This window comes from Corapipo altera, unplaced genomic scaffold, assembly GCF_003945725.1.
Source record: "Corapipo altera isolate COAL_440 unplaced genomic scaffold, ASM394572v1 268, whole genome shotgun sequence".
Lineage (NCBI taxonomy): Eukaryota > Metazoa > Chordata > Aves > Passeriformes > Pipridae > Corapipo > Corapipo altera.
The window spans coordinates 3,485,663-3,503,371 of record NW_020884901.1 but is presented as its reverse complement, the minus strand read 5'-3'; the positions used below and the strand labels follow the sequence as shown (position 1 = coordinate 3,503,371).

Sequence of the window (17,709 nt, the reverse complement as noted above, 5' to 3'; positions counted from 1 at the left end):
ACACAAGTCAAAATTTGTTTATTAAGAGGATTCAAGGGAAGGTGTCCTCAGCAGAGATATTAGTACAACCCCTCACAGAGAGCTTTAGCCAAGGGGAAAGCAATCTGGCTGCCCTCTCCTTGCAGGCTGAGCAGGGATCTAGGATTTAGCCTGTGCTGGTTAAGAAATGCACGGAGGCACAAGTTTATTGCACCCAAAGGGTTCTGCTGGAAGAGGATGTTTTGTTCCCACTGAAGCAAAGAGCAATTTTTTTGGTATTGACCTCATGCTTGGTAATAACACAAAATCAATTGCAGTACAGACCTCTGTAGTGCTGCCCCGAGGCTGCCTGGCTTTGCCCTCAGAGAAAAAGAGCTGCAAGACATGAGGAACAGCTTTTCTTTTTAAAATATAAAAATAGAGTTCATGTTGAGCTGGTGCTAAAATGGCTATTAATAATACCCCTGGCTTTTGAAGCTTTTCATTACCACCAGGAAGGGACACTGTGTGTCTAGACTTGGTGAGCGTCACTGCTAAAATAATTGATCCATGATATTTTTTTCAGTCTTCTTGCAGGCCAATGAAACTTTTCAATGCAAGGTGGGGCTGTGCTGCTTTGCAGTGTGGAGAAGAGGGTATTTTACTCCAGCAGAGCATTTTAATGTAGATTCAGGAATATTTTCTGGCACAGTACTTCTCGTGTCTCTGTGTGTGAGTGGCTTTGCCCACCTGTGCTGTGGCTTTCTCTGCCCTCCGAGCCAAAGAGCTATGGAGAAGGGAGATTTTCCTGCTATCAGGAGGAAATCTCTTGAACAGCAGGGCTAGTGGAGCCCTGATGTAAAGGATCTGCTGGAAAGCTGTTCTTTGTAAAGGTTATGTTTAAATCCTTAATATCCCACCTGGGATTAATGCTGGGGCCTATTGGCATGAGTTCTACTTAGCTATAATTATATGCAGCCTGGAGTGGCCGTGGTGGTTTAAGGGCCGGGATCACCTAAAGCAGAGCACTGAAAAGAAGATTTGTGGATGGGCTGTAGTAGGGGAGGTGTAGTAGGGGGGGCTGAGAGAGGGCGGAGCACATTGCAGCGTGCTGAGGGAGGGCCAGCTCTTTCTTTGGCGCTCTGGTTTTCTGGGCGCGTTTGGGCCGAGGGAAAAGGAGAAGCTGGGTGACAGAAGCTGCCGCTGGGTTTTTTAAGGTCCGCCCCTCCAAAAAGGAGCAAACTGAAAAACATGGTTAGATGCCACGAAGTAGGTGGCAGTGCCTTAACCGTATGTGTGTTGTACAGGCCACTAGGACCTCTTCCATCCTTATCAAGGGGAGTGCTAACCTTCTCTCCTTTCATACAACACGGCCTTACACTTTCGACTGACTTTATTTAAACCTTCAGCAAGCCACTTCTATATAGGACAGAGTGAGAAAATACTTGTGTTCTCTTTCACCTCAGTTTGACACTTCTTCTTGATCCCCATATTATATATTTTGTCTCATTCCACTACGGCTAAAAATCGCCTAAAATCCTCGGCAAAACGTCACAAACGCGCGCGTTCTCCTACCTTCTTAATGTATTCATCGCTTCCAGCCAATCAGAGCGCAGCAGCCCATCGATTCTCTTTGACTGCCCCCTGGCGGGCGGGCGTGCTCCCAGTCACCGGGCCCGTTTGGGGGGGCGGCACTTCTGCTTCCGGCGGGCGGACGGCCCCGGGTACCCGGGTTCGAGTCCCGCCTCGGAGGGGGCGGAGTGCGGGGCGGTGCCGCTGAGCGCTCCCAGCCGCCCGCCCGCGGGATGAACTCCCAGAGGGATTTGCCGGCGGACCCGCCTCATCTGCGCCGGGTTCAGCTGCCCCGCAGGTTTAAATTGGGAGCAGGAGCGTCCCGCGAGATCTGCTGATAGAATCTCCCGCACCCGAGGGAAGGAGGTCTGTTCCCGGCGCGTTCCCGCCGCCCCGGGAAGTTAAATCTCTCCGAATTCCATCAGAGCTAGTGACGAGTTACAGGTTCCAGACGTGGAAGCGGTCGAAGAGATTGGGTTGGGTTTTTTTCCCTTTTCTCAAGGCCTTTCTCCTCTGTGTCCCAGAGGAATAAAATGAGATAAACATCTGGCTAAATCAGCGCTGCATCTCCTCAAACCGGCGCTGGGAGTTGATGTTCCTAGGGGGGACCCCCCCCCCCCCCCCCAGCATCCCACTGGCGGTCCCACCGACCCCAGGTTCACTGCACCGTGACATCCCTCGGCCCCACCGACTCCCGCAGACCTTCCCGCTCTGTTCCCGGCAGGAAGGACCAGCCGGTGCCCTGTGCCGCTGGCAGAGGAGCCGCTTTGCCGGGTGAGGCTGCGGAGCCAGGTGCAGTGCCCAGAGGTGTGCGTGGCCCCGGCCCCGCCAGCTGTGCAACATCTGCCGCATCGCAGCGTCACAGAGCGGTTTGGGTTGGAAGGGACTTCACAGCTCATCCCATTCCCGCCCCCTGCCATGGACAGGGACACCTTCCACTAGACCAGGTTGCTCCAAGCCCAGTCCAAGCTGGCCTTGGACACTTCCAGGGATGCTACACTGCTGCCGCAGAGCCCAGGCTGTTCCTGGCCGCCCCTTCCAGATACTGATGAGTTTATTAAGGGATTAAAAGTTAGTTTCCCCTCCTTATTGAATGCTCTGATTTATGCATGCGTTTAAATCAATCCCATTTCCTGCGTTTTATCCCTTCTCCTCCAGGCTTTCGGGCTTTACTGTGTCAGACATTTGTTACAATCACATTGTTTTGAGGCAAGCGAGACACCGTGGGTGGTTTAGGAGATTTGAATCCATGAGCTGCATTACTTGGGTGCATCTCCCAGGTGCCAATTGCCCTTCCTGAGCTGTAGATGCCCCTACTTGGACCAGTTTGTGCTATTTCTTGGTGAAGGATGTGTGCTAATGAAGATGCTGTCAGAAATTAGGTCCAAGCCTGCCTGACTGGGAGCTATGTCTGGCAGAGGAGGTGCCTGGTGGGTTGGGGTGCCCAGGGTGGGGGATTTCAGGTGCTGCTAGCAGGCAGTTGCTGGATGAGCTACATAAGCAGCTTATTTTGTCATTTTAATTTTTTAATCCCATGCGTTCGGTCGCGCTCTCTTATTAGTAAGCATTAGCTCTCCAAGTCTCATTAGCTCCACTGAGAGCTGAGGCTTTGCCTGTGGTGACAGTGGTGGAGGAGCCAACAGGGGTCTGGGGGCCTGATCCTGCAGCTGGTGACATCCGTGGTGTCCCAAGTGGATGTGGGTCCAACCCTGGCCCCGTAGAGTTGTCACATCTCAGTCCTCTCCTCCACTGCACCCCCGTCCCCTTCCCAAGCCCCTGGCAGCCCCAGCTCCCTCCAGAGCCAATCCAAGCCTGGGGCTGGCTCTGTTTGGTCTCTCCCTGCTTTATTAAGGCAACTATTTTCTTGTATGTAAATACACACACTACATTCAAACCTTCTCTCTCCTCCAGGTTTTCCCTTTAACCCCACGGCCATCCCCAGGGCTGTACTTTGTTAGAGGATCTCAAGTCTCGGATTTAAAATTAGTTGACTGCTTCTCTTTAATAAAATTATTCCTGCCCTCTTTAAATAGCACAATATGTCACAGAAAGCCGGTGGGTCCGTTCATGAAGATGAGGCAGCTCAGAGAGGAAAAAGAGATGGAAAAAAAAAAAAAAAGTAAAACCATACATCTCCCCAAACCCCTTCTGCCTAATCCAACTGAATTAGAGGATTTCGAAGTGGATTTAAAACTAAATCTTGATTAGGGAGAATTTCTCTCCAAGAGCTGCTGCACGGTGGTATTAATGGGAAGTGATCGTGGACAGAGGAAATAGGACAGAAATAACTGAGGGTAGCACATACGCACTCAGGTCTGTGCATGAACTGAAAGAATCAGAGAATTTCCCAAGAGGAAAAGGGAGAAATTAAGCATCGACATAAGGAGACTGGGTGCCACGGGGCTGGCTGGGGAAGCTTGGAGCAGCCAGAGCCCTGCTGCACCGACGGCATTCCCCTTTATCCCGGCGGAGAGGTTTGCAGGTGAAGAGGAGGCGACGAGCACGGCTGGGAAAAAGAGCTCGGAGGAGAGGAAACCTCTGCCCGCTCCCCCAGCCCCTGGTGTTCGTCCTCTGAGCCCTGGGTGGACTCCAGGAGCTGCCCCCCATGCTCTGCAGACACATGCCTGGAGGTGCCCATGGGATCCTGTCTCTGATGACCGTGGTGTTCGTCCTTCCAGAGGGTAAGTGCTGCTGTTCCCGGGGTGTGGTGTGTACCCCACGCTTTGGAGTCTGGTTTGCATCCTCCCTAAACCCTGGTTGTTCAGGTGTGTTTTATCCTCGGGATGAATTTGGGGGTGTTACTGCCCTAAGCAGTACAGCTGTGTGTTGGTGGTTTTAGGACAGAGCTGAAATCATCATGATTTGTACAAAAGAGCAGTGTGGCAGAATTTGGGATCTCCTCGACTCCCCTTCCCTGGTCTGGCCAGGGCAGGGACTCCCCTCACCATACCTGGTGGTGTGAGGGTCTCACCCACCTCCCAAAAACCCTGTGGGAGCAGAGGAGGCTGGAATTGGGAAGGGCTCTGGGTTTGGAGGTGAGGAGAGGTAACGGCAGCAATAAGTGCAACCTGATCCATCAACAAAGAGGTTGCCTTAAACTCTGTGGTCAGTGTAAATTAATATTGTTGGAGGCCTTTTTTTTTCCTTTTTTTCCCCCTGTTTTTTTCTTTTCCTGAGAAATGGCTTAATTCCCAATCTAGCAAATCTCAGGCACAGTCGCTGACCCTGCAGGGAAGGACTGAGCTGCCACCAGTGCAAGTGTGCAAAGCCCTGGGGACACACTGAGGCCACTGTCCCGGGGTCACAGTGCTCTGAACGAGGATTTCTCTTCTGTTTCGGAGCTGGTTTGCCTCCCTGATAGAACCTGTGATAAAATCAGGACTGTGTTCAGAGAGAAAACCAAACCATTCTGATGAAACCATCCCTCTGGAGCGAGTGCCTCTGGCATGGGCACAGCTAAACTGGAGAAATTTGGTGAAAAAGGGAAAAGCTGTTTCTGAGTGCAACCGAGCCCTGACACAGCGATGTTTGTTGTGAGGTTTCACCTACTCTTTAACACCCCCTGTTTCAAAGCTCCCTTGTTCCCACTGTTTGATCCCAGCGCAAATCTCCGGCTAATCTCTGATTTTGCACTGACCTCTAGTGGGAGATGATTCCGTATTTTTGAGCCCACCGGGTAAACAAGTGACGGGCAGCTCCGGGCTCTTGGCTCAGCGCTTAATGCGACTTGGCAAGGCAGGGAGCGCTGCGAAGCCGTCGTTAGAGAGCAGCTCGGAACGAGTTGAAGCATTTTGCCCCCCCCCCCCCCGCCCCGGAAAAATCCAGCTGTGTTTCTTACGGTTCTTGTTTAGTGTCTGGACTCCAGTGCTATGGCTGCAACATCGTGGTTGGCACCAAAAACGTGGACATGGGGTGCTCTAACCCCGAGGTGATCACCTGCTCCCAGTCCCACCAGGGCTTCAAGCACCGGTTCTGCATTAAGACAGAGAGCGGTGAGTCCACCCGTGGGGCAGCAGGGTGGAGCTGGTGATGCTCACACCCCAAATCCACCCTCGCAGCCCCCAAGCAGGGCCTGCCCCCGGTGGAAAGCTGGCAGAGCATCCCCCTCCACCCTGCTCGTCACCCTGACGTCCCGCCCTGTTGCTTGCTTTGCAGTGGTCCTGGGCATCCTGCTGACCAGCGGCTGTGCCACCTCCCGCCACTGCCAGCAGCAGGAGCTGCCGGGCGTCCGCATCCACTGCTGTGACACCGACCTCTGCAACGGCTCCCCCAGAGCCCCCCGGCCTCCCCCCGGCCTCGCGGGCGGCCACCTCCTGCTGCCCTGCGTCCTTGCTGCCCTGCTCCTCTCCTGAGCCCCCCCGGGGCTTGAGGGGATGCGGGATCCTGGTGGGATGGGTGCTGGGAGCAGGGATTGCCCCTATCGCTGCTCCCGCGGGCGGGCGGGACGCCCTCCTCTCCCCTTTCCTCAATAAAATGTGCCGAATGTTTTGCCCTGGGAAGGTTTCGGTGATGTCCGGCGGCAGCGCTGCATCTCGGGGAGGATCGGGGATGGTCCTGCGGGCTCAAGGGGATCGGGGTACCCGCAGCAGCCTGGGGTTGGGCAGCAGGGTCATGGGGGTAAATCCATGTTCCCGCGGGGATCGAGAGCGCGGACGAGCCCGGCTCTTCCCACGAGAGGGCATCCGCGGCCCTCGCTCCGCATCCCGGCCGCCGCGGGGGCTTCGGGATGCAGGGATGGAGCACCCACGCAGGGCAGCATCCCCAGCGGGATGGGTGGGCGATGGGGTGGCAGAACAGGGGCCCGAGTGAAATGAGTTGGTTTTTTTCAGACATTATCCCGGTCGAAGAGGCCAAACGGGAGTTTTAAGGGAAAAATCCCATCCTGTACGGATCGGAGCCCAAGTGGCTCGTCCAAGGTCATCGCGGGGGTTTGCGGCAGAGCTGGGAATTAAACGCATGTGTCTCAAGAGCCAGCCCTGTGCTTTTATCACCAGGGAAACAGCATAAACCTCCCTGTGAGAAATGGATGAAATGTTTTTATTCTATTTTTTTCTTTAGATAAAAAAAAAAAAATAATAATGCAGAAGAGCTTTTCCATGCAAAACATCAGCTTTTGATGACATTTCTCAGATGTGTCAGAAAACAAGCCAAAACTCTTCTAAAAATATTATCTGAGGCACCTTCCCAGCAGAAGCACTTTGGGACTGATAGAAAACATGTTCAGATTCTGAAGATTCAAAATAAAAGGAAATAAGAAAACAAATCCTGTAAGAAAAATGACAAGATCTGCAACACTAACCAATTCCCCTTTTTTTTCCCCCTTAAAACGTTCCTTATGATTTTCGGGGGAGCAGGAAACATTTCCTTGGCAGCTGGAGTTATTCTCGCTACTGGTTATTTATCTGCCTGGGTGAGTGCTGTGCTGAGCTGTTGCAAAACCTCCCCAGCATCAGCCTGCTCCAATAAAAATTCCCATTTATCGGGCGAGGACTGGGATGGGCTCCCAGTGGAGGTGGTGGCCGGGGGTCCCGCTGTGGCACGGGGCCACTTTGCCACGCAGCAGCATTTTGGGGAGGAGCGAGGGGCGAGGGGTGGCTGTGGTCCCCCCATCCCTCCATCCCTCCATCCCTGAATCCCGGTCCCTGTGCCTCCGGCGGGTGATGCTGCTGCCCCCGCTCTGCCCCCCTTGCCCGGCTCGAGCCATCCATCTTGCACCGTGTAAGAGCCCTGTTGCAATTAAGTAGGCTGAAGTGCTCCTGAACTCTTTAACCTTTGCCCTGGGATTGCTCCTTTTGCCCCGGGGCTGTGGATCAGCTCCATTGCACTCTCCAAACAGCGCCTGCTACTTAGCTGACATTTCTTTCTCCTGCTGGATCCTATTAGCACCCTGAGGTTGAAAATACTACTTTGGAGTGTTGTAAGGAATGTGATTTATACTGGAAAGTAGCGGCAATCTATCTTTCCCTATACACACACTGCACATGAGGCTGGAGAGCTAAATCCACATCGCCTGAACAAACAGCGACCGGGGGTAATTGTTGAGGAGGCTTCAGACACGGAGCAGGGAGAGGAACCTGGGTGGGATGGGGCCAGGGAATGCTGAGCTTGGGGCAGGCAGGCAGCAACAGGGCTGTGCAGGAAACCCACTCCCCATTGGGATCCCAACTCCACACCAGTGCAAACTGGTGCTGGATAACACTGGTTTCCCAACAGTGCTGAAGACCTGGTTAGGGGCTGCCTGGGCTGGTTGCAAGGGCTCTGGTTGTGTGATCCATCGTGTCCATCCTTCACCATTGATCCTGTGTCCAGGGAAGACCAGAGCTGAGCAGAACTTGCACTGTTTTGCCTGCATGTGAGTACATATTGTGGATAATGCAATCTACATGGGAAGCAGATGGAAATAAGAATTGAATGGTGCCTGAAGGAGGGCTGATTAGCCTTTATCAGATATGACACGCTAACCACTGAGGCTCCTTGCTGAAATACCGGGTTAAAATCTCTGCAGTGTCAAATTTCATCCTCCTAAGCAAAGAGACACTTTCCATAGTGTTTGTGTGAATCTTCTGGATAAGCCCTGGAGACTGAAACCGTCTCAGCTTCATCTGGGCATTAAAAGTCCCACCCACGTGTTTAAAAAAAGCCCCAAACCCAGAAACGCAAAAGCTGACATTTACTCTAAAATGTCTTTTTCTTCCTGCATCGCTGCGTGGCATCCCGTGTGAGCCTCTGCCTTCCCCTTGCTGGAGCAGGGCTGGAGGCATCCTCCTGGGCATTCCCACCGACTGCCATTCCCCCTGGAAGCTGAGGGATCGTTTTGCACACGCAAAAGTGTGCGCACGAGCACGCACACGGACACTGGCACAGTGTTTTCTGGGAGGAAAACCAACTAAAAAATAAAACCCAAAAAACCCAACTCTAAGCAGCCTCTGTGTCAAAAGCCCTTTTATAAAAGCCTCAGTAGCTGAAGAATTGCCATTGTTTCGGTCTCCAGTGAGTGCTAGTCTTAAAATATTTCCAGCTCAGAGCAGGCTTTGACATTCTGCCCAGACCCAGGAGAGGGAACAAACACGAGTTCAGAAATGTTTCTACAAGGCACAGATCCTTCTTCTTTTTGGAGAATCACGTTCAGCATCTTACATCCTGTGGCTACGTCCCCCCAAAGTGGAGGAAACACCACAAAACACCCCCAAATGCAAGGAGGGGGGAATTTCTTGAGGCTCCCCGTAAGGCAGGGAGAGCTGGGCTGGCTCTCACATCAAGGTGCTGGGGTTTTACTTTTTGTGCTTTTTTACTCAGCCTTTCCCTCATGAGCATCAAAACCACTTTTTTTCCCCCAGAAAATGCTTGAATGCCGATGGCTGTGCAGATCTAACTCCCCATCCCACTGGATTGCCAGCAGATGGTCCAAAAGTGCAGGCTGTGTAGACTCTGGAAATCAAAGAAGATGGAAAGTTTGTGGTGATATTCATCCCCCTTTAGCCTTTTTTTGTGTGTTCACCAGTGATGCTGGGAGTGACAGAGTGTGGGTTTGGGAGCAGGAAGCTCTCAGTGCTTCGCTGTCTCTGTAGAAGGACATGAAAGGGATGGACCATGGTACATGGAACCATAGAATGGTTTGGGTTGGAAGGGACCTTAAAGATCATCTCATTCCAACCTCCCTGCCATGGGCATGCACTTTCTCCATGTGGTGGTGGGAGCTGGGGTAGGAGGACCCCAGGACAGTGACTTGGTGGGGAATCACAGCACAGCTCCTTGGCCAGTGTTCAGAGTTTATCACCCTTCCCTTTTCCGTCACGTAAAATGAGGAGAGGAGCTGAGATGTAACTTACACTTCTGCCAAGGCTGCTCCCCACCTTCTTGCAAACAACTTTCTGGCAGAAAAGTGGTGCAGAAAACTGCCAGAGCTCTGCAGGCAATTGAGAACTTTGAGGCTGCCCTGGGGTGCTCCATGCCCTGCATGAAGCGGGTGCCCAGGGCTGCTTCAGGAATGCTTCCAAGAGGCTGGATGCTCCAGAGAACACGAGCTAACCTGAGCTTATCTCAGCTCCAAGCACTCCTCATGTTGGATAAAGGGCAGTGTTTACTCAAGAACAATGTGGGGTTAAAATTTAGTAAGTCCTTGTGCAACTCTTTATGGAGAGGCAGCAAGGACAAATAAACATCTCTCAAAACACAGGCAGTACTCAGGCTCACTGTTTAATTCATCCTCCGGAAATGCATCTTGTTTATAGCCATTCATTGCAGGGGCTCGGAACAGCAGGGGTTTGATCCACTCCAAATTTCAGGCAAAATAATATGATCCTCCTTTTTCTCTTGTTTGTTCTTAGTAGAGAACACAAGGTCAAATCTTCAACTAGTGCAAAGTTTGCCCTGAACTACTGAATATTTTTTTATTTGAGAAAGTTTTTCCTCTGCTCTCTCTCTCCCTTTCCAGGCCTCCCCCTCCCTCCAGCTCGCCAGCTTGGGGGGAGCCCAAGGTGCCAGAGGATTTGGGTTTCCTCCTGGAGTGATAAGGGCTTCTAGGAGGAATTTAAGCTGGGTGGCCAAACCAGCTTCCAAGGCCGAAAGTTAGGATGCCTCTTATCTGCTCCACTCCCATGGAGAGACAAGCAGCAGAGCGTTCACGTGTGGGAGATCCACAGCTCCCTCAATGCTGCAGTGGGGCCCCACAGAGAAATCCCCTGCTCTGCGAGCTGGTCCAGCCCCATCCATTCCATAAAGATGAATGGGACCACTGCCAGCTTTATTGACAGAAGGCCATGAACTGGGTCATGCTGCCCATCTCCCCTCCCAGCACCAGGCTCTCCTCATGCACGGACACACAGGGAGTGTGTTGCTCAGGGGGATGTACCAGGCACCGTGTCCGTACTGGTCTGGGAGCTGCACACATACACTGGCTGTGCTCAAACGAGCCCAAAGCCTCAAAGCAATGCTCTTCTTCTCTAGGATGACAGCCAAGGCTGCTCTCTGCCAAGGGCTGGGCATTGAGGGGGCTGGATGGAGGGAGAAGGGGGATCCTTGTTCAATTTAATAACTTGGTGGCAGTGCCGGAGCCAGCGATGTGCCTGACCTACATACAGCCCAGAGCCCTCCGAGCACAATTGATCCATTGGCAAGAGAGAAACCACAGTGTGGGGGAGGGCCTGTCCCACTGCATCCAACCAGCATGGCCCCTTGCTCAGATGGGAGCTGGTGGAACCATGGCCATATTGTGGTGTCTAAGCACGGCAGCATTTTGTCCTCCTTGCTGGACACTGTGTGCATCCCACAGCTCCAGCATCCCTCCCTCACACCCTGCATGCTCAACAGCCCTGGTACAGAGCAACCTGTCCCATGGACACATATTTCGGGATTTTCTCCTCTGACAGACCTGCAATGGGCTTCCGGGAGGGAGAGGTATTGAGTCGTACGTGCCCTTGGGACACCTCTAAGCAGTGCACACAAGGATTTGGCTGCTAAGAAGTCAAAAGGTGTGCTCTTTGCCTCAGTAGCTCTATTTACATCTCCTTGCAGAGCCTGCTAATGGATCATCGGTGGATTTGAGTGTCCTTCCTTGCAGGTGTCTGGTTTATTCAGCTTGGAATCACACCCTTAAGCCTTTTCCTTCGACTCGGGTGGTTTGAGCATCTCACACCCTTGGGCCACTCTTGCTGACCTCACAGGCTCTGGTGCAAAGGATGGATGTGTCTGTCACAGTTTGCTCTTTGATGTCCTTCAGCAGAGTGGCTTGGGAGCATGACAGGAAAACAACAGCAAACAACAGGAGGAAAGGGAAGACACTGTGGTGCCAGGTGATTTTCCCCCCACTCTGAGTCCCCAAATTCTTATTAATTAAGAGCTAGGGGGAATAAAAATACCATCTTGTGACACAGTGGGTCTAATCCTGCAGTCTGCCTCTCCCCAGGCATGTGGACACACTCCCTCATCTGATTGCTGGGCGGCTTTAGCCAGTGAGTGTTGGTCTGGGGGAGGATGGATGAACACACAGAGGGAGAGACCACAGCACTGGCAGCAGCACATGGAGAGAGCCAAGTGATGGTCAAGAGGATGTGTCCTCGCAGTGGGTAACTCTTTCGGGAAAAAAGCCAGGTCTTCTGGGTGTCAGAGACATGTCCCTCCCCTTGGGTTGTGTCTTCTCTGTTAGTGCTGCCTCCACGGAGCAGCAGACTTGATCTCTGACGGTAATTACTGAGCTCGTTAAACACAGGAAAACAAACCCTGCGTGGAAAAGGGGAAAAAAATAAGGCAAGTTAAAAGGTGGGCAGAGCCTGGCATTGCCTCTTCCCGGCGGTGGCTCTGGGGAAAGCACCGTGCCAAGTTTCAGTTTTACAGGGCAGAAATGAATCACGGCAAACTGCTGACGGAGCCTCGGCCGCCGTCAAACACCAACTGCTCGGGGATAAAGGGAACGCGCCGCTGGCCCCCCTCCCGCCGTCTGGGCACTCGGCTGCTAATTAGTAAATAAGGGATAATCCGATCAATTAAATGCTCAGCCTGCAGAGGAGGAGGGCACGCACACCTCTGCCGGAGAGGTGGCAGGGAGGGGGTGGCCGTGCGGGGACACAGTGCAGGGCTTGGGACGGCTCCGGGGATGTGGGGGGATAGCGGGGGATGCTGGGGGTCTTTGCCATAGGAGGCTTCTTGAAAACCAAGCTCTCTCAGGGGGGCAGTTCTCCCTCTCTGGAGAACACGTGGTTAATTGGGATGCAGGCGGGTGGGATGGATGTTCAGTGTGTCCCCCAAACTGCGTTGGACTCAGCTCTGAGGGGCAGGAGGTGGTTACTGAGAGGCAGAGAGGTTTCTATGCCCTGAGTGCGTGGGCAGGCTCTATCCCTTCTCTGGCCATCCCTGCAGGGATGGAGGGGCTGGAGCCCATCCAGACCATGCCCTGTCCTCACCCCAGGCCACCCTCCAAGTCATCCCAGGGTCACCACAGCGGGTCAGGAGTGGCCACAGCACCCCTGGGGTCTGTTGGTGAGTGAGGCAGAGGCAAAGCTGAGCTGCAGGAATCCCTGACTCTTTCCAGACTTGCAAATTCAACCTCAGGAGAGCAGCAAAAGGAAATTAAAAGCTCACTTGATGATGGCAAGTAGGGATCTCCCCGGGCTTTGCAGCAGCTGGGGCAGCTCGCTGGCAGAGCCCAGGACAAGGGAACCTGGCTGAAGGTCCCAATCCTGCTGCTGACCCTGTGCCAGCCCCCCTGGCAGCCCTGTGCCCCCACAGCTCAGTCATGTCCCGACAGACCCCTTGTACAAGGATCTTTCTGAACATTCTTTTTGCTGCTTCCCCTCAGCTGATTTCTGCACTATTAAAATCCTTTCCACCAGCACCAATTTCAATTACATGTTTTTAAAAAGTCATTAAAGAGAATTCCCCATGAAATTATTTTGATTTCCCGCCCCTCCGTCTACTTCCAAACTAATGAGATTAATTGAAAACTACAAACATTTTCCAAGGGCCCAAGGCAAACGCAGTGGCAAACACATGTAACTCTTCCCAAGGATCGCATCCATCCTCCCTCCTGCTCGGAGCATCCCTCCTGACACAGGGCTGCATTTGGCAGTCTTGGAAGGTGCTCAGGTTTGGAAACCTTTGATATTTTTTCCCCCCTCCTTTGAGGAAGGAAAAAGAAAGTGCCTGAGGAATGAGAGCTGTCAGAGGCAATAATGTGAGATCTCACTCGTGGCTGGCAGGCAGAGGGGGGGGTTCTCTCTGGCGTGTGGAGTTAACTGGGGAACTTGAAACAGGGAAGTGGGGAGGGATTTAGAGAAGTTTTACTGCTTTGTCTCAGCCTCCAGGTAGGAAAAGTAAAATAAAATCCTCCAAACCCAATAACCTGCAAAGCAAACCTGACAATAGCTCTGTTCTCCTCCCGGGCGTTTATCCTCTCCCGGTGTTTGATTCCTCCTCTCCTGGGTTAATCAATAGGACAAATCTCCGGTGCTGCACCTCTCCCGGCCCCCACGGGCTCCTCCAGGATTGATTACAGCAAACAGCCCTTCCCAGGGCTGCACAGCTCTGAGTAAGGATAAATAAAGGGAACAATATTAGAGATTTGTTACTCGGTGGAGCAATCACTCAGCATCACCTTCCCTCCAGTGCTGCTTTAAGCACAGTGAAGGAAAACCTTGAAAAACCCCAATAAAGCCCCAAACCCTGCTGAACTCCATGGGATCACACATCTGCACATACAAACACACAGTCAGTGGTGAGGAAGATGGTGACAATAGCTTTGGAATAGGAGAAAACATATTTATTTGCACGGAACTCCCCCCCCCAAACCACAGTTTGTGCAAACACATGAGTATTGATGAGGGCTGAGATAATTAAATTGCAGAATGGACTTGCTCCTGTGCCACGAGGACTTCAGAGCCTCATTTATCATAGAATCATAGAATCTTGTAGCAAATGTGGGTAGAGTCCTTCCCAAATCTTCGTTCCCGAAGCCCAGCCACGATGATGATGATAGAATCATGGAATGGTTTGGATTGGAAGGGACCTTAAAGATCATCTCATTCCACCCCCATGCCATGGGCAGGGATACCTCTTCCACCAGACCAGGCTGCTCCAAGCCCTGTCCAACCCTGCCTGGAACACTTCCAGGGATGGGGCTCACATGTGCTGCCAGCCCCTCTCCTGGCAGGGACAAGGACGGATTTCAGTGGGACCACAGGGAAGATGCTGTGAGGTGCCCGTGGAAGGTCTGGTGATTCACCCTCTTCTAAGAGTGAGGTGCTGGGGCTGGAGGGTGCACAGAGAGCAGTGAGAGTCCCACCAGCCCGGTGCCAGCACAGGCAGGGGACCAGGGCAGCCCTGGGACAGCCAAAAAAGACTGTGGTGGATCCCGTCCCCGGCACCCTCTGACAAGTTAAAAACCTCCAGTTTATTAAAGATACATTCCTACTCTAATAAAAGGCGCGTTGTCTGGTGGCTGAGAGGCTGCAGGATGTTATGGTTGGAATGTTCCTCGGCCCTTGTGTAATTAAAAGCCCCACCAGCTGTGGATCCACGAGAAGCTATTTTTTTCGCCCCCCAGACAGACAGACTGGATGTTTTCTGTGATCTCCGTGATGTCACCACCTCCCCTTTGATGTGTGCAACCGAGGGACCTCTGAGGCTCACAACTCTGGGGGCTTATTTGTCTGAGTCCTGCTCAATAGATGACCCAGTAGGATGGAGGCAAGATTAATTGCTGAAGGGAAGAGATTGATCCCTGTATCCCTGTATCCCTGTATCCCTGTATCCCTGTATCCATACTCATTAGCACATTAGGGTTGGTGGCTGCTCTGGTGAGCCAAATGCACAAATAAGACGAAGTCACTCCCCAGAAGATTTCAATAATGGGACAAAAGGATGGATTGTTTTCCCCATTTCTTGTGGGGAGGATGGAGACACAGGGCAATTAAAGGTTTGCCTTGACAGAATAACACGGGCTGTCCCAAAGGGGTGTGCGTGGAGCAGGACCCAGAGCAGATCCCTCCTGATCCCCCCTCTGTGCTGTCCCATTTGTACAACACAACCAAACCACAGATTTGCACTGGTTTCCTTATGACAGTCCCTCTTTGGACTGGCTGGGAGCAAGTAAAGCTGCAGGGGTGGCCAGGGCTAGTGGTGGACCAGCCCTTGGGGTTTGCAGGGACATAAATGAACTGGGGTCTGCTGAACCTTCTGCCTCAGCACACAAACCACCCTCCTAAATTCACTGGAAAGCACTTTGCTCCTGTTCCCTTTCTGACACCCTGGCTCCCACTACCATGTTCCACACTGGACACTAAAGGCTCTCCCACAGCAAAGCTTAGATGCTCCCAGGGGACTCCTGGCCCCTTCTCTGGTGATTTGTATTTTCCAGGGACAGAAAGAGCTGGAGGCAAAATCCTGATGTAATGCCCATTATAATAAAATAAATGAATATATTTTATGCAATCCCTCGCTGTATCATCTTTGGGCTCTGGGGGTCCTTGGAGAACAGCTGGAGCCCATCCTTCCACCCAGGCTTGGTGGATTCTGAGATGTTATTCTGGGTTAGATAAAAAACAGCTCCATGACATCAGAGAGGGTTCAGCACAGGCTGTAGGAACAGCGTGTCCCCACCACGCACACCCTGGTCTCTTGCTGGGGCAAATACCTGTCCCAAGCCTCTGTGTGAACAGGTATTTCTGCAGGTATTTATCCTCCAAGCAGCCCAGAACTGGATTAAGACAAGGTAACTGCTGGGATGATGTGGAAATGCCTGTCAGGCCTACAAACCTGCAGGGCAAATTAAGCAATCATGTTCCCAGGACATACATAAAAATAAGTAAAAAACACTATTAATCCATAGCAACAAAAGGAGATGGCATGGCAACAGCAGCAACTGCTGCAAAACAAAACAGTAACAAGAGGAGAGGAGGGGAGAGAGAAAATAAAGCCCTGCTCTGGCCTCCGGGGGTTTTTAAGGTCGAGTGGGATGTTGCACCCCAGGTGGGGGAGACAGAACATAGTCTGGGTGCTGATACCAGGCTGGTTGTGTGGTCCTGTATCGATCCCTGCACAGTTCTCCTCCAGTCCTGGGGTCCTGGAGGATCCTAAAATACCTAGTCTGGCTTTTGGAGCTTGGAAGGGGCTACAGAGAGGCAGAGGCTGTGGTCACAGCATTTCCCAGGCTGTGCTCAGGGAAGGTTTGGCTGCTGGGGCTCTCTGGGGGTTCCTGACCCTCTGCTCAGGCTGAGAAAGGTTCCAGGTCCTGATGATTGCCAGCAGAGCAGGGCAGGGAGCTGAGGATACCAAATCCAATTTGTGGGTTTTTTTATAAATTAAACAAAAACCTCAGCAGCAGCTCACAATCACTTCACAAAGATGAGCTGTTGGCACTGCAGAGGAAAGAGAGCCTTTTACTCCTCAGGACTGATGTGCCATGGATTTGCCAGATTAAATAACCCAGCCCAGGAGCAAAACTGTGCTCCCACCTCCCAAAAGGATGCTTTCAGCTCTGATGAGGGCAACACCCCTTCAGGAAACAAAACTGGCATAAACTCAGCATCAAAGGCTCAAACCCTGTTTGGAACCCAGGCAGTGCTCTGCTGTGGGTGTGTAGGAAGAGCATGATGGAAATAAGCCCTTAATGGGTGTTAATTTGAAGTGGGAAGTTTGTGAGTCAGGCAGGGGTGCAGAGGAGGAGTGGGCAGGCAGCATGCTGCTGGGATGAGGAGTGCTGAGCTTCTGCTGTGTGCTGAGAGGGGTTATGTGTGCTCCTGGCATGGCTGGCCAGGTTGAGAGTACCCCAGTGAGGGTAGGTGGGCTTGGGGTTTGGAGGGAGAAAGGGAGTTGCTGGGAGAGGGGATTGCATCGAGGCAACTTGGCTTTATCAGAACCCATGTTCAAGGGATCGTTGTTAAAAGGGGATTTTCCATGCTGTGAGAGCCAAAGCAAACACAGTGAAACTTAATTAAATGCCTGCCTGCTAAAATAATAATTTTCTTATGAATTGAGGAGGGTAAAATACAATGAGAGATGGTCCTGATAAAGGAAGGATGATTCCCCAGTGAGCCTGGCAGAAGCACACGGGTAAAGGAGATTTGTTGGTGGGGAAGGTTCTCCACTTTTCCCTCGTGCAGATCCATGTGCAGGATGCTCTCCTTTAGCTGCTGAAGCTCCCATGAGCTGCCTGTCTCCATCCCAAACCAAGAACATACAATCCTGTGCTGCTCGACAGCTCAAGGAATGGTGTTGTCTGAATTACCGACAGCGAGTGGAAATATGAATGCTTGTCTAGAGGAAAGGGAAGGATATGGGGGAAAAAAGTCTGGGAATGGCTGCAATTTTCATCCTGCTCTTGCTTGCTGCTGCTGGGGAGACGGGAGGCACCTCATCTTGGGGCCACTCCTGCACAAGGAGAACTTGCTCAGCGGGGCTCTGGACAGGAAAAAATGTCAGCTGGAAGAAAACCCTTCCAAGTAAGAAGTGAATGGTAATATCATCATCATCATGCAAATAACCCAGAAGAATCATTTCAGGAGGCAAAGTTGGGGGAAAAAAAAAAAAGGGAAAAAAAAAAGAGGCCTTGAACCATGCACCTGCAGGACGTGCTGACGGCAAGTGGGAGCATGGGCTCCTGCTCCCAGGCCTGCACAAATTGTAGACTTAGAGGCCAGACAGAGATTTCTTTTGAAAGTGTGTCTCTCTAAATGTTATTTCCATTTA

The 17,709-nt window shown here is 52.1% G+C and overlaps 1 protein-coding gene and 1 non-coding gene across 3 annotated transcripts; one reads left to right on the top strand and one right to left on the bottom strand.

Annotated features, from left to right (window-relative positions):
- Positions 1-1,201: 1,201 nt before the first annotated feature.
- LOC113950502 lies at positions 1,202-1,329 on the bottom strand. Its single transcript, XR_003528755.1, has one exon. It is a non-coding gene; the product is annotated as a U6atac minor spliceosomal RNA (small nuclear RNA).
- Positions 1,330-2,237: 908 nt separating this feature from the next.
- LOC113950388 (ly6/PLAUR domain-containing protein 1-like) lies at positions 2,238-6,104 on the top strand. 2 transcript variants are annotated; one of them, XM_027650208.1, is made up of 4 exons: positions 2,238-2,304; positions 3,442-4,211; positions 5,382-5,522; positions 5,686-6,104. In XM_027650208.1, exons 2-4 carry the CDS (start codon positions 4,136-4,138, stop codon positions 5,880-5,882), a joined length of 414 nt encoding a protein of 137 aa, XP_027506009.1. In that variant the 5' UTR covers positions 2,238-2,304; positions 3,442-4,135; the 3' UTR covers positions 5,883-6,104. The 2 variants fall into 2 exon arrangements, with proteins under 2 accessions (XP_027506009.1, XP_027506010.1); XM_027650209.1 differs by lacking the exon at positions 2,238-2,304 and having other exon boundaries at positions 3,396-4,211.
- Positions 6,105-17,709: the final 11,605 nt, after the last annotated feature.